The sequence below is a fragment of the Cheilinus undulatus genome, linkage group 2 (assembly GCF_018320785.1).
Source record: "Cheilinus undulatus linkage group 2, ASM1832078v1, whole genome shotgun sequence".
NCBI lineage: Eukaryota > Metazoa > Chordata > Actinopteri > Labriformes > Labridae > Cheilinus > Cheilinus undulatus.
This window is the reverse complement of record NC_054866.1, coordinates 19,860,783-19,876,229: the sequence shown is the minus strand read 5'-3', so window position 1 is coordinate 19,876,229 and position 15,447 is coordinate 19,860,783. Positions and strand designations below refer to the sequence as shown.

The 15,447-nt window shown below is 37.8% G+C and overlaps 1 protein-coding gene across 1 annotated transcript; it reads right to left on the bottom strand.

Moving 5' to 3' along the window:
* Nucleotides 1-1,126: 1,126 nt before the first annotated feature.
* On the bottom strand, nucleotides 1,127-14,099 carry LOC121525872 (protein phosphatase 1D-like). The gene is made up of 6 exons (XM_041812067.1): nucleotides 13,473-14,099; nucleotides 11,005-11,233; nucleotides 7,126-7,250; nucleotides 5,926-6,107; nucleotides 5,574-5,798; nucleotides 1,127-3,126 (listed from the first exon to the last, which is right to left on the bottom strand). The coding sequence occupies exons 1-6, from the start codon at nucleotides 13,990-13,992 to the stop codon at nucleotides 2,725-2,727; spliced, it is 1,683 nt and encodes a 560-aa protein (XP_041668001.1). The 5' UTR covers nucleotides 13,993-14,099; the 3' UTR covers nucleotides 1,127-2,724.
* Nucleotides 14,100-15,447: the final 1,348 nt, after the last annotated feature.

Here is a 15,447-nt window from a genome sequence, read left to right as displayed (position 1 = left end):
TATATTGAATGACAAGATGATTGGATCGATGCCTAAACACCTGGGACACAGTGCTTGTCTGTTCATCAAAAAACAATGGATTTTTTGTACTAAGTAACACCTGAAATTTGGCTCCTTTTATGACATTTGAATTGATTATCTGCTCAAGTTTTCAGTTAGATATTTTTTATTTTTCAAAAGATATTTTTTCCAACTCCAAGGAGACTGTTTTTGTGCCAGATTTCTGTCCAAATTAATAATAAATGAAAGCCGCACAAAAAAAAAAAAAAAAACATTTGATATTGGATGACTATTACAGAGGCAAAATCAAAGTGCAGATGCAGACCAAACAGCTGCACGCTCTTTGTGTGGACAATTTGTGCATGCTGCAGCTGTTCCAGTGAGACAGCCTTCATGTGCTGCTCAGACAAGGGCTGTCATGATGCTAGACTTTTAAACTTTGATTAGATACTAGTAAGACTTAAATAATACTGATGCATGTTTTGATTCTACAGAAAAAATATTTGTCATAACCCAATATTGGGACACTTTTTGTTTTTAATTAACAGCAAACTTTAGGAAAAAGTCTCAAAACATCAGAAATGTTCAAAAGCTTTGCTCAGACATGCAGGGTGACCCAGGTGCTAGGATGTATTTTGCAGTTTAAACTTAGAAATCATAATTTAAAACCTCACAGGGACTGAGATGTGTAATGTATGCATGCTCTTAAAGAAAGAAAAGAAATGCTACCAACCCTTATTCGATAAATTTATATATCAATATACAAAATGTAGTAGCTTATGGTGTGACTGTAGCAGCGCCTTCAGTTTATATTCAAGACAAATTTCCAGTGATTAAATAAAACACCAAGAATACAAATACATAAATATGTGTAAAGACAGGGTGAGCATACAGTGATATACAGAGAGTGAGAGGAGAGGAAAGCTGTGGTGGAGCTCACCAAAAGTTAATCATCCAATAATACAAGAATGTATAAAAATATATATATATTTGTTTAAACGAACACTTACTTCAATTCTCATCCTAAAAAATGCATATTTACACCAGCATCATTAGTCATAGTTATTTCTCTCCACTTTTTTTAGCAAAAATGAAGGGTAAGACACGAATGAAACTTCTGATTATGTAGAAAGAATCTGTGGTAAAAGATGCATTTTAAAATTAAAAAAACAAGATGTTTTATTAAAAAAACAAGCACCCAAAAGACAGAATTTCAGGGTTCCAAATCTGAACTGTACTTTTGCAAAATCTAAAGTGTTGAAGAGAAAACAGTCAAATGTAAATGATTAATTTTAGTTCAAAGATTTGAGTCATAATTGTACATTTAAACCCAAAATTTATCTTTTGCAGTGAAAGTCTGTCTTTTAACGAAGTATAAATTATTTTAGATAAATGCAGATTTGGGCCTTCTTCTTTAAAAAAAAAAAAAAAATCACAAATCCAACCTACTTCTCTTTTTGTGTTTTTGTTCTTCTCAAAAAAGCACCTTTGAGAGATAAGGAGAAAAACCTGGACTTCAAACAGATAAAAACAACTTTTTAAACATTGTTGTGCTTCCAATCTACATTTCTTTTAGCATTAATCCTGATTTTTTTTTTTACTTTTTGTTCTATTTTTCAAATTTATGTAAATTAAGTAAGAAATTTTAGACTTAAAGGTGCAGTGTGTAATATTTAGCCTAATAGCATTTAGCGGAACAAACTTGGTAAAAATGAAACATAATCTTGAGACTAAATTAGTGTTTTATCACCTGAATACTTTTTTTTTTAATAATTATTATGATCATAGAGTAAGCCTTTTATTCATACATAGGGAGGGTCCCCTCCATGGAGTCCACCATCATGGATTATTGCATCTCGCATGTTTATACAGTACCGAAGAAGGGAACAAATAACAGAAGCCCATTTTTTCATTCCACTGATTGCCACAATTACCGCCAGAAGTGAGCATCACAACATAGAATCTGACTGTTTCATGTTGCTAATGTTCCCTAATATTACACACTGCACCTTTAAGACAGAATTCTGAGTAAAAATCAAGAAAAGGAATTTCATTTTAGGATGCTAAAGCCTGATTTATATCTTTGCATTGAAGCTACACTGTACCACGTATCGTAGATTTGTGTAGCCCTGATTCCTGCACAGAAACCTACACAAAAATTTAATTACATGTTGAAATGACAAAGATGGAAAACCCAGTGATTGGTCAGCTAGGACAGATCCGGTGACTACCATTCTCTGAGGTATGTCTACAGGCATAATGTTTGCAATCTGATGTAAAATAAAAATCTGAAGGTGATGAGCAAAATCATCTGAACACATCAGGAGTGCATTTCCTCAACCATGTCTCTCAGTGACTGAACAAGTGAAAAAAAAAAAATTGCTAAAATTGCAGTGTAATCAATTGCCTTTCAATATTTACCAGCTCAAATTCCAATGTTATATGGTGTTTTAGTCACTGAGGTTTACTGGACACAAACGAGCAGAGAGTGGCAGAGTACTGCAGAGCTTGTAGTGAGCTATGTAGTGCTCAAAATGTCAGGCTACAACAGCATAGATTCAACACCAAAGTATAAACCAGGCTGTAGTTCAACCACAAAAATCTAATTTCGACCCATGTCATATTCAGAGCTAGAGCAGAGTTGGTATGAGCTGTGATTGTTAATGACATGTGAAAAGAAATACCAAAAGAGGCAGCAGGTTGATGTTTAGGTGTGTGCCCATTTCAGCACACACACACTGTGTTTTTGTTATGCTGCTGCAGAATGGGCGACACATTGTTGGTCTCTTTCTGTTTCTTCTCTGCGTTGTGTTGGCCCAGCGGCGGCCTGTCAGCAGTCCTGTCAGCAGTCCTGCGCCGTGCTTTCTTGGCCGGCGGGCCAGTGGGCGACAGCGAGGAAGCGTCAAAAGTTCGTTTGCTGTTTGTTGTCCTAGTGCTGACCGTCCTGTCAGGCGGACTGGACTGACTGGGTAATTCAGTGCTACCGTTGGAACACAGAGGGGTCAGAGAGAATGGGTCAGACAGATTCATGTGGTACAGGCTGTTGCTTCCTGATAGTCCGTCTCGTCGCTCCAAGGCAGGGAGGAGGTCACACATGGTGGAGGGAGCGTCTTCCTCTGGAGGCCGCTGAAGAACAAGATAAACAAAGTAAAAACAAACTTCAGCAATCGGGGTCTAAAATTCACAGGCACCACTCACTTGCCAAAAGAGTGTACAATCTTAATCTTACCAATAAATAAAGTGAAGTGGGGCACCAATGACAGATGTGCCGACCAGTACTAAGCAGTGGGGGAATCAGTGCTCAGGTATTTTATTCCAGAAAAAAATGTACTAGAGTGAAGAAATTTTCTGCTACAACCAAAATCAATGAAAACTTGGACGTTAGATCATAGTTATTCACAGGGGTGGAAAGTAACTAATTATATCACTCAAATTACTGTAATTTGGTAGTTACTTTGGGTACCTGTAGTCTTTGTTTTTTAAATCAGTACTGCTACTTACAAAGTTTTAACCACAGAAACTGTACTTTTACTTGAGTTCAGTACTCGTATTTTTTCCACCTCTGTTGACTACAAAGTAGCATATAACAATTGATTCCAAATCACAACCCAAAACAGCCCATGTTTCTGGTTGACTGTTGTTGTTTTTGATCTGAGACACATATGCACCATAGATGAAGTTATCTACAGAGTTAGAATTCCCAACTGTGACTTAAAGGAAAAATTTACAGGTAAATATGTTGGCTTGTGATAATTCTACCATGTCTACAGTGTAAAGATGAAAAAAGTTCTGAAATCGGTGCTTCCTAGCCTTAGATATTTCATGACAAAGGTCAATTCAGCCAAAGGATTCAAATACTCTAACACCAAGAATGCACTGGGCTAGGCAGTGAAGACACAAGACAAATGGTTAATATGAGCCATCTTATAACCAGTGGTCAGCATACAAATGTAGAAAAGTCCTTCACAGTAAGTCGCTGTGCATGTGATTCGCATTGTATGGATGGATGCCGCACTCGACCAAACAACAACATACCATAACCATGTTATGCGAGGTTTATCACAGCTTCCAAGAGGAGAGAAATATTATTTAAATTTACATGCACTTTACTTTTTCAGTGTTTATATAGAACTGTCATGTTTTTTACTTTTGTACTCCATATGCACAAATAAGTTATTATTGTGCAAATTTTTTATTTTCAGATGTTTTATTGCTCAAAAAGTGAGGTGACTTAACAAATATGTTCACATGGGCATGAACATAATTATTAACAAACTGTCAATGGGTTATTTGTGTATTTCTACTTCTTACTGAACCGACATTGAAGGATTTAAGTCAATATCGAATTGAATCGATATCGAATCGCAACCTAAAGAATCGAAATCGAATCGAATCGTGAGGTTCTTAACAATACCCTATACCCAATACCCAGTCCTTACTTGAGTACAATAGTGTACTTTTTCTCCTCTGGTTATTGATGCATTATTGGTGCAATGCTTGTTGCCATTTATGCATGTAGGAACATTTTTAACAACCATATATATTCAGCTGAGACTTCTCAATTAATTAATCTTCATAATAACTATCTTCCACACAATACAGAGAGGAGGAATAATACCCTCAAAATTATGCTGCTATTACAAATCAAGGATGTAAATCAAAGTAATTATACCTTTCTATTAACATTTTTTTTTCATTGTAAATGAGTCTTGAGGACAGTTATTTGTGGCACCGATGTTTTATAATCCTTTTCAAATCAATTTGTTTAACACATATCAAGCCATAAAGTGAACCAGTCTTTCACCATCAAACCTGTGTTTTGTGAAGTAAAAGCACTGGTATTCTCAATAGAGTTTAGTGACTTGACAGATGTGCCACTGCATGCGTTTGTGGTATTTTGATGTTTAAATGATTATTTTCAACCAAACAAAATAGATTGCAATAACTACAAAAAAAAAAAAAAGAAAAAAAAATCGACAGATTAGAAAACTGGCAATGTTTTTGTCAAAGGTGTCTGTTGGTGCTTGAATTCTTCTTTTTAGCAACAATTAAAGAAGATCAGAACACAGTGAGATAGGAGGAAACCTGGCACTAGAGGCCTGTTAAGTGGAAAAATAAGGAATGAAATACCTGCAACTATTCATCAACTACAACTAAGGGTAGGCAGTCACACGTCTACTGAGGACTGTAGTTGATATATAATTTGTGGAGACACCACAAATGTTTGTTTGCAAGCCCTGATAAAGGGCTTTTTTCAATTTTTTTTTGCCTTTGCTTGGCTAGGACAGTGGATAGAGAAGGAAATCAGGGTGAGAGTGGCCAGACTGGAACCAAAGCTGACCGTTTGGTGGATGACAGCCTCCACACCTGGGGTGTGACCTAACCCCTGAGAGATCAGGCCTTTGAACTATATGCTCCTTCATTTTTACATTCTTCATTCTGAAAGTGCCTGGCATATAACATTTCCTCTCTTTTCCAAAAGCACCAAACCCTCATAATTTATTTTCTGCAACTCTGACCACATTAAGCAACCGATCTTGGCCTTTTATAAAAAAGAAACTTTTTTTTTTTACCTGAAGGAGAGGAGTGTTAGCGCGGGAGATGGAGGTGGGAGGACACTGGGAGATCTTTGATAGGTCAAGCAACACTTCCTCATTTTGCAATGTGTCTTGGGAAATCCCAAAGTCCTGCAGGGCGATGACAATGGCACTGGTGTTGTCGGCACGCAACATGCGCTGTCGCCACCTCAGCAGAGCATGGCTGACCAGATGGCGAGCACTCGAGACTCCACAAGGTGCCTGCAGCATGAAGCCTTGCGGTTATACTCACATAGTCAGTGGACTTCATTGTGTTATAAATGTTATTTATGTTTCATTACAGGACTAAAAGGAACATTTCACAGAGGCAACTCTTTCTTGAACTCACCATTGCCTCATCATTATTCTGACACATGGATATGGCTTCTTGCGGTGGCACCATGTTCCACAGACCATCGCTGCCCAGGATGATGTAACGGTGTTTTCTGGGGTCGAGTATCACCACACTTGTGTCAGGCTCAGGAGAAACTACAAACTCCCCGCTGTAGAAGTCATAGCTCCACAGATCACCTGTAGCAGAGAGGAGAGCAGAAGGCTTCAGCTGCATGATGACTTCCTGGAGGAATGACTTCCTTGCGAAAAATTTATGTTTTTTTATTTGCTGGTCTAAACAGTCTGCAGAAAAGTCACAGTATTTTTGTAAATGCCAACAAAAAAACTTTCAACCCTTGACAATGTTTGATTAATAGGAAGACAGAAACCTCTGTAGGGTTTGCTCAGGGATCCAAAAAAAATTAGATTTAACAATGCACTCAACTTGGTATGTAAATTATCACGATGCTAGGTTCGTAAATATTTTTTTCTCAATACAATTTTCTTAATCTCTTGTTGAAAAAAAGTCAACTTAGCAATAAATGGTCTTATTTTAATTCTCTAACAAAAATGCTAATTTCTATATCTGTTCTACTTCTTATTAGCTAAAGTAATCTTTTTGAATTTTGAGATTCAATAGGAGGTTTTGGGCAGATCCAATACTGATCTTTATGATGGTATTTGCTGTACCAAAGTCATTTTTTCATCATGTTTTATACCTGTTATTTATCAATACAAATGAACAATATTTGCCTGCAAATTGATGGGCAGAGAGATGATTTACAGAGGAAAAAGTGTCTGTGTTAACCCTCAAGTATGTTAGTGGTTTTTCTCTTCTGCTGATGAGCGTCTCATGATTGTAACGCCAAAATTTTCCATGTATGTGTATGGCTCTGTATTAGTGTTTGTTTTTTGCTGCCTGCATATCATAAAACAGCTTGAGTGTGGTAATCTGTGACCAGCATCAAAAGCCAGAGCTCAGAAGCTAAAAATCAGTAGATTCTGGTCACCTACTACCAATCCAGTGTTTCCCCTACCATTCTATAAGGGGGGCGCCCCACCCCCCCAAAGCTGTAAACCTAGGGGGGACACTATCAGAACATGTCTTTTTTTTTTTTTAACCGTTATAAAATCACAACAATCATGGCAACAGAAAAATAATATAATTGTCTTCACTTCACAGGTCATTCACTGAGATTATTGTTGTTTTTCTTACCTAGAGCTCGAGCTACTGCCAGGAACGGTATCTGGTCGATGACGGTGCTCCGACGGACCGGGCCGTTGTGACTCAGCCTCGGCCTCTTCCAGACAACCCGGTTCACTCCAGACTTCTTGATTACACTGTTGAAAATCAAGGTGAGGAGAAGACAGGGGCTGTTTTATATGTGTCCTCCTGATACCACAGAGAATTACAAGATGCAGGGTTTTGGGGAACATCACAAAATTCAGTTTATTTTTTAAATGTTCAGTTTAGTTTAGTTTGTTAAGTTTATTTGTGTCAGGGACAATGTATGAAATTACATTAGTCTAAAACAGAGAGAAGATGCTTTGTACCAGATTTAGCTTGCTAGCTAATTTCCATCTGTCATCCCTGGGCAGGTAAACAATGACAATGGAATACAGAATCAATCAATCATCTACACACAAGCATGCACGCACACATCTGCATTCATTCAGCCACAATACATATTTCATAGCAAAGGATATCAAATTACATATATTAAAATCCAAATATGATATTCTTCACAGTTATAAAAAAGTGATTTAGGGGAGCAGGTGGCCTAGTGGTTAAAGGTGCTCCCCATGTACGCGGGCGGCATGGGTTTGAATCCGGCCTGAGGCCCTTTACCGCATGTCTCTCCCCCACTCTTGACCCTGTTTCCGACTCTATCCACTGTCCTCCTCTATCTAATAAAGGCACAAAAATGCCCAAAAATAAATCTTAAAAAAAAAAAAAAAAAAAAAAGTGATTTAGATGCCAGATTAATGCTGACAAGACTGATTCCTTAAAATCCCCTTTTTCACTTTGCGAGAGGAAATGTGGAGGTCTGTGCAAAGTTTCAGATTGGTTGGAGGACTATTCCATGCTTTGATAGCTTTGAAAGAAAAAGTACTGTGCAAAGGCAGAGCCACACTTAGGAATACAACAGTCTCCACTGGAGGCAGACCTTGAAGATCTGCTAATATGCTCAGAGAGAAGTTTAACAAAGCTCTTCAGTGGCTGAGGAGCCGCATTATGGATCATTTTATACACTAATCTGAATACAGGATTAATTATCAACGCTGAGCATCTTATGTTTATCAAGTATATCACAGTGATGATACTGTTGTGATTTTCTGTCTAGGATTTTCAGGGCTTGTTTGTGGAGTGACTTGATGGGTTTTAAGACAGTTTTGTTTGCCTGAGACCAATACGATACACAATAATGACAATAAGATAAAATCATAGTATTTAATTATGTTTTAGAGGCTTCAACTGTTAAAGAGTTCCTAATGTGTCTAAAGTTTGCTACGTTATACTTCAATGTTTGACACAGCATTTTAATATGACTTTTGAATGTAAGAGTGGAATCTAGTGCCACACCCAGGTATTTAAACTCATTAACATTTTGATCATTTTTCCATTGACATAAATATTTGGGAAAAACCATATTTCTCTGTTTGTTTAAAAAATACATTGTGACAGTTTTGTCAGTATAGAGAGTGAGACAAGAGTCCTGAAGCCACATTGTAACTTTTTCCATTGCCAATGACAACTTTGCAGCCACTTGTTCAGGATCTTTCCCACAGGTAAACAGGACCGTATCATCCGCATACATCAGGGTCTCCACACCTTCACACACTGATGGAAGGTCATTGATGTACGTGCTAAACAACAGTGGTCCTAAGATGGAGCCCTGTGGCACTCCTGAAATGTGAGCTTTTAAAAACAATGTTTTATCGTTTATCTGCAAATACTGGGAGCAAATAAGACTGGATACAGCTTAATACATTAACGGAGAGTTTAAAAGTTGATAACTTTGAAAGGAGCAATTTCGGAAAGTGTTCACTGAAATCTCTTTATTTGGTTGATATTTAATTCTCCTGTTATAGCTGATCTTTCAAGGTTTGCAATCACATCCTTTAAGAAAGATTTGAGTGTATATGGAGATGAGTTGATTTTGTTTATTCTGTTTTGTGACTTGGGTGTAAAAAACTGTTAGCTCTGGTTTAAGACCAGATGCAGACCGGAAAATCTTAGGTTCTGTCTGACAAGCAATATTTGTTGTTTTTGAAAATGGAGTCTAGTGGCCATAAAAAAAACAGTTGCAGCTGCTATGGTCTAGAGACAGCTGCATTACCACTTTGATCTATGTAATGAAGCTGCTTCATACTCTTATCTGCTAGCCAGTAAGTTCATTTCCACTCAGTTTTTATGTTGTGAGTGCATCTCATTTACACCAATAGCACTGATAAAAAGGCATAAACCATGTTGGCATATCATTTTTATGCCATGGCTTAACCCAGTGACCCAAAATGAAAACATCAGAATTCTTCTTGGCAGCTGTGGAGTTTGCCCTGACATGTAAGCAGCACCTTACCATAATTCTTATCTGTAGACATACCACAGAGAGTTAAACACATTATCCCAGGAGGCAGATAACACTTTGATCTGCTATTGTGAAATACAGATGCTTCTTGTTTACACTCACTTCTTTGTTGTTGACAGGCTGGTGACTAATGTAGATGAATAAGCTGTTACTAAACCAGACTATGTTTAGTCCAAGACATGAATGTCCTTTTCCTTCTCTGAACTGCCTCCACTGCTACACTGGGTGCTCAAACTGCAAAAACAATCTTGACTAAAACAGAACAGACTGGCTCAATGTGAGCACCAGTGGTAACTATATACATAACATGTCTTGACAGGGTTTCAAAAAATGCTTTTCCTGTAGATTTTTGTTTCTATATAAAAACTTTTTGAAGCAAGAAGAGCACAACATATTAAAAGCTACTTATGGCTCTCTCCATGAATTTGTATGCTTTTTGTGATTGCTGCAACCTAAAATGCCCAATTTAACAGCAATTTTGCAATCAAGTTGCAGTAAACTTGGCAAGGTTGTACTTTTTCAGTGATATGGCAGGAGCATGTGCAGTAGTTAATATAGCTGCAAATAAATAAAGGCTCAAGATGATACTAATCAACCATGCTTTATTTACATAAATGTGTTAATGTTTAAAGTGTCAATCCCAGCTACCACTGCAACAGGTGGGGTACACCCTGGACAATTCGCCAGTCAACTGAAGGGCTGACATATAGAGACAAACAACCAGGCACTCACACCAATGAGAAATTCAGAGTCACCAAATAACTAGGGATGTTCCGATACCATCTTTTTCCTTCCCAATACGATACTGATACCAAGGTACTGGATATCAGCCTATACCGAGTATTGATCCGATACTGGTGGGAATTTTCTGGACTGACTGTGCAGACTAGCAAATTATTTTAGGCCTATATTTGACTCAGAACACAGCTGAACAAACAGAATCATAATGTACAGCATCTCTCATGGGGAACCCATGCATGAACAGGAAGAACATGAAAACTCCACACAGGAAGATCCTGTCCATGGGCCCTGGACTCAAACCAGGAACCTTCGTGTTGTGAAGGAGTAACACTGAAACCCTGCCCTTCTGTGCAGCCCATAGTAAAGATAATATGAACCTTAATTTGCACATTCATACGCTCTGACTGTTTTTAGTGCAAGTTCTTTTGTATCTATCATTGCAGCGATGTGAAATCAGTCTGGATTATGTGTTTAAATTCTTAATATTTTTACCACTATATTCTGCTCAGAGTGTGTGATGGCAGGCTTGATTATGTGCTGCTAACAAAACTGCCAACTGCATACATAGAAACTCGGGATTAACTAATCACACTCATAATCAGCTTTCATTCACAGAGTTCTCCTTTGTTAGGGTTAGTTAAACCAGATAACAGTAATATAGTCAGTGTGTGGTGCCTTGCTTAGTTGTGCAGGTCTCTGGAGGGACTGAATTGTGCAATTTTACATTAAAATATGTGTAGAAGCAGGTTAGGGTTAAGACTTACCTTCCTCCGAGACCTTCAATACGCTCCCTCTCTCTGGGTAGTTCAGGTTTGTGGTCTTGCGTGACTTCCACTGCTCTTATGAATGGGACTGTGGGGTCATCCTGCACCCCCAAAACCACTGCAGAGTCCCCAACATGGGCCACATACATGCGGTTTCCTCTGATCACTACGACACTTGCTGTGGTGCCAGATGTGCTTGGAAGGCCGGTCAGTGTCTTTGGCCATTCAGCTGAAAAAACAAATGAGAGAACCTGAGTCTTAAAACTTATGTTTTCTAACAAAAGTAATATCAGAGTTATGTAATTGATATTCAAAGTTACATTATGTAGAACTATTGCCTTAAATGCCTGTATTGATTGTATTAATTGAGGTCTTTTATTTCCTCAAATATTGACAACAGTTTTAAAGGACAGATATTGTAAAAGGGCATTTGTCTAAAGTGACTTTCCAGGTGGAGCCACAGGAATTACAGACAGAAACCACTTGTTTATCATTGCCATGGAAATGTTGTATGTGACATGAACAACAAAAATTATCCTCTAGTTCCATCTGTCAATCGACCAAGACTTTGTCACGTCACAGCAAATATTGTTTCCTTTTCCAAAGAATTGGTACAATCTAGAATTGTAATACACCTGATGATCCACACCCAAACGTGTAAACACCATATTCTACTGAAATACAAGAACTACAGATTCAGCTGAAGTTTGCAACTTTTGACAGAAAATTAATGCCTCAAACCAGGTCTACACAATTTATTGTCATTTTATTGTTACAGCAATATGAGCCTTTGCACAAAGGACATCACAAACCCCTGAATTTATGGCAAGATATCAAGACCTAAAATATGTTATAAAGCAAAGCTTTCTCACTCATTTAGCCAAGCTCTCAGTCTCAGGTACCCACAGATTAACTGGTAACAATTAAGTGGTGAAAATTTGCACTTTGGATTTATTTTGGACTCAGTATGATATCATGCAAATAACTTTAGCTGGAGATGACAAAATATTAGTTCATGAAATGTAAGAAAATAAAAATGTTTTATGAGGAGGTCAAATTTACAATGGAGAATATCATTTCAAAATCAATATTTCTTGATCCAAAGCACTCTCTGTTGACCGACAGTTTTCTACTAATACTCAGCCCCATTTGAAACACACTGTTTTTATCAACTTCTAATCTCTGTTAAAATGCATCCATGCACAGAGCCTGATGACATCAACGTACATTTCAAAGCTCTGTTCATAGGTCAACTCCTTACGGTGTAAACAAAGTTAAGCATGTGCTTTACAAACACTATCTGTGTACACAATCTGTGAACAGTAGCTTAACAGCTGACATGTCCAGGCACATGCACACAGACACCTGAGCAGACTGCTGCTGTCTGTACCAGTAGCAACACCCTCAATGGGCAGGCTTTATATTTAGTAAAAATGAAATTTATGCTAAACATTGCATATGGGATACAACATAGACCGAGACTCAAAGAAAAAAACGTATCAATATGTGGATTAATTACAGGGAATTAACTTGTGAACATAATGTACTTCGAGGTACTAGCTTTCTGAGGCAGACTGTAATGATGTGTTCATGTGCTTTTAGGGTGCTCGGAGATCCAACGTTGGAAAGTCACTGATCCTACTCGGTGGGTTTACAGTTTTTAAGTAGTTGAAAAAATCGACTTGGTAAAAACGATGTTCATTACTTGCCTTATCTTTAATATATTTTAAACTTAATTCACCAAAATCTTTAAAATAGCAAAAAAGTACGACTGTAACGTCCCAGCATCCGGATGGGTCGGGGATTAAATGACGTACATTGTGTGACGGTATAGCGTGTGACCGTGTTATATTGTGACTTTCGTCAGAATGAGTTTGCGGTTGCTATGTTGAAATTCAAAGAGTATTCCTCGAATTGTATTTTTCTGTCAAAATGCACCCTCGGATACAGTTGCACAACAACCGATATACGAACATTTTTTATATGATTCTTGTGAAAGTCAAACCATAATGATACCCGTGATTAAATAAAGATTATCTTTTTTGTTTTTTAAATAAAGCTTATCCGTGTTAGCAACTCGAAGCTGAATACGTCAGTTACTATCGTGATGACTACAGATGTTGAAGACGGAAACTGTGCCAAAAGAATGCCTCTTCATTTAGAGTAACATGTAAATAATGTCCTTAATAATGTAAACAGTCAGTAGGTATGTATTAATTAAGTTAAAAAACGCCCTGCATTACTGAGAGATTTTTCTTCTTTAACATCTATGTATTTACGACAACCACTGACGCCAGCCAACACGGACGCTTTTTATTACAGCACACTTACTTTTTTTTTCAAGCTTTGGTACTTTTCAAAGCGATATATTATTAAAGTGGACGTGGTATGGAAAAGTAACAAACTACCGACGTTTTTGAGAACATAGAGCTTTATAACAGAACTTTGCAAAGTTTTGGTAAACTTACGTAGCTTTTTCCACATTGCATGATGGCAGGCTATAAATCCTTTGCGTATAGCAGCACACACCTCCCGGTCACATTCCGACCAGAACCCCCGTTGTTTCTTCATGAATTCCCACAAATACTCCCGTGCAAACTGTGCAGCCTCGCGCCCCCCGTGTCCGTCAAATACGGCGAAGAACGCCACCGACCGGCGGGAACGACACGCGGGGCTCGGCTGAGCTCTAGTCGGGCTCTGACCTCCCGGTAAAGGTGTTTCCACTAGTACACTTTGGTCTCCCGTTCGTACTGGTTCACATTGTGCTTCTGAAACCAGAGAGGTCCCGAAAGGTTCAACGCTCCGGTCTGTGTTGCCGGCCGGTGAATGAACGGTGAGGATTCCGCCACTGTTCTCATCAGGTTCATCCGACGTCGGCTCGTCTTCTCCCGGCTCGGGCTCCACTATGACCTCGGTCACATCTTCCATGTATTTCCTGCCTCCTTGGTCGGTGAAAACACTCACTCGCATTAAAAGATGGTTTTCCATCGCTCCGGGAATAATCCTCTCTCCGAATTTTTGGTTCTGTTAGCATATAAAAGTAAAAGAGTACACTTAATGTAGCACTACGTCCTGCCTTTGTTTATGTGCGAGCGTAGTAGGCATGCTCAAACGCGATGACGTCGGACGTTATCTTCTTTGAGCACGTTGATTTACAGTACTAATGGTGCTCGAGCAGCTGTTGCCCTCTACTGGACAGTTTTATTGAAACTTTAAGACTATCCAAAATGATATTCCTCTAAAATGTCGATATATTGAAATATACAGTGCTTAACAAATTTATTAGACCAACACCCAAAGTAAGGTTTATGCCACAGCTGCCCTAAATTAACAGCATTAGTAATTACCAGAATCCTATTTATGTTTCTGCAATGGTTAATGCACCAATATGTTGAAGCTCTGTAACCGAAATATTTTAAATGCTAAAATATAAATATTATTGTTATCCATGAATTTTCAAATTTACTGATTTACAAAAAAAATGAAAAAATAGTAAAGCACATTATTAGTTTTTGATTAACATGTCAAATTACAGTTATTTCCTTGCATTCCTGAACAGTAGTGGTTGAATGTTGTGCTTGATTAATTTCTGACTTCTCAGAGAAGCCCAGTGAGCCAGCTCAAATTTGGGTATAAAAAGGTGAATTCAGTTTGAAATTCCTCATTCCTGTTCAAAATGGTAAAACGTGGAGAGCTCACTGAAAATGAAAGAGTTCACATTAAAGCACTTCATGATGCTGGATGGTCTCTGAGACAAATATGACAGGTGGTCTAATAAATTTCTTAAGCACTGTATATTGACAAGTCAACAATTAAAGTATTGAGATCCTGCAAGAATTTTTTTTTTCAAAGACACTTAAAACAGTTAAAAGTCATAAACCACTCAAAGGAGGGGGTCATATTTTTCCATTTACTACAGTGACTATGACAGCCACTCTCATGTGAAATAAAAGTTATCATGTTTAAGAGAGATGAGTTTAAATTGTCAATATGAAAAGAATATTAAAAGTTTAAAAGATGGAATTTTATTACAACAACAACAACAGGTTTATTTCACACACAAGCAACAATTAAACAATGTACAACATTTTCAGCAATTGCCTAGTTGTGTGAAAAGGGCTCCCTCCAAGGAAGTTATTTAAAGCTTTCAATAGGGGGCCCGATTTTCTACAGATAACAACAACAAATATGATATCATTAATCTTGAGTAATAACCAGCTTTTAGAGTTTCCTAAAAAAAAATAATTCAGACACAGACTCCCAAAATCTATTCAGTTCTTCCTTATGCCATTTCTGACATTTCCTGAAAATTTCATCAAAATCCGTCCATAACTTTCTGAGTTATGTTGCTAACAAACTAACCAACTAACTAACAAACCCTGCTGATCACATAACCTCCATGGTGGAGGTAAAGAGCTTTCTTAATGTCATTGATTGTCCATC

Excerpts from the sequence above, each read along its gene's own strand:
- LOC121525872 (XM_041812067.1), bottom strand. The coding sequence starts at position 13,992 with ATGGAAAACCATCTTTTAATGCGAGTGAGTGTTTTCACCGACCAAGGA. Across the intron at positions 7,251-11,004 it reads ATTGAAGGTCTCGGAGGAAG|TGTAATCAAGAAGTCTGGAG; the intron begins GTAAGTCTTAAC and ends GATTTTCAACAG. Across the intron at positions 6,108-7,125 it reads GGCAGTAGCTCGAGCTCTAG|GTGATCTGTGGAGCTATGAC; the intron begins GTAAGAAAAACA and ends TCTCTGCTACAG.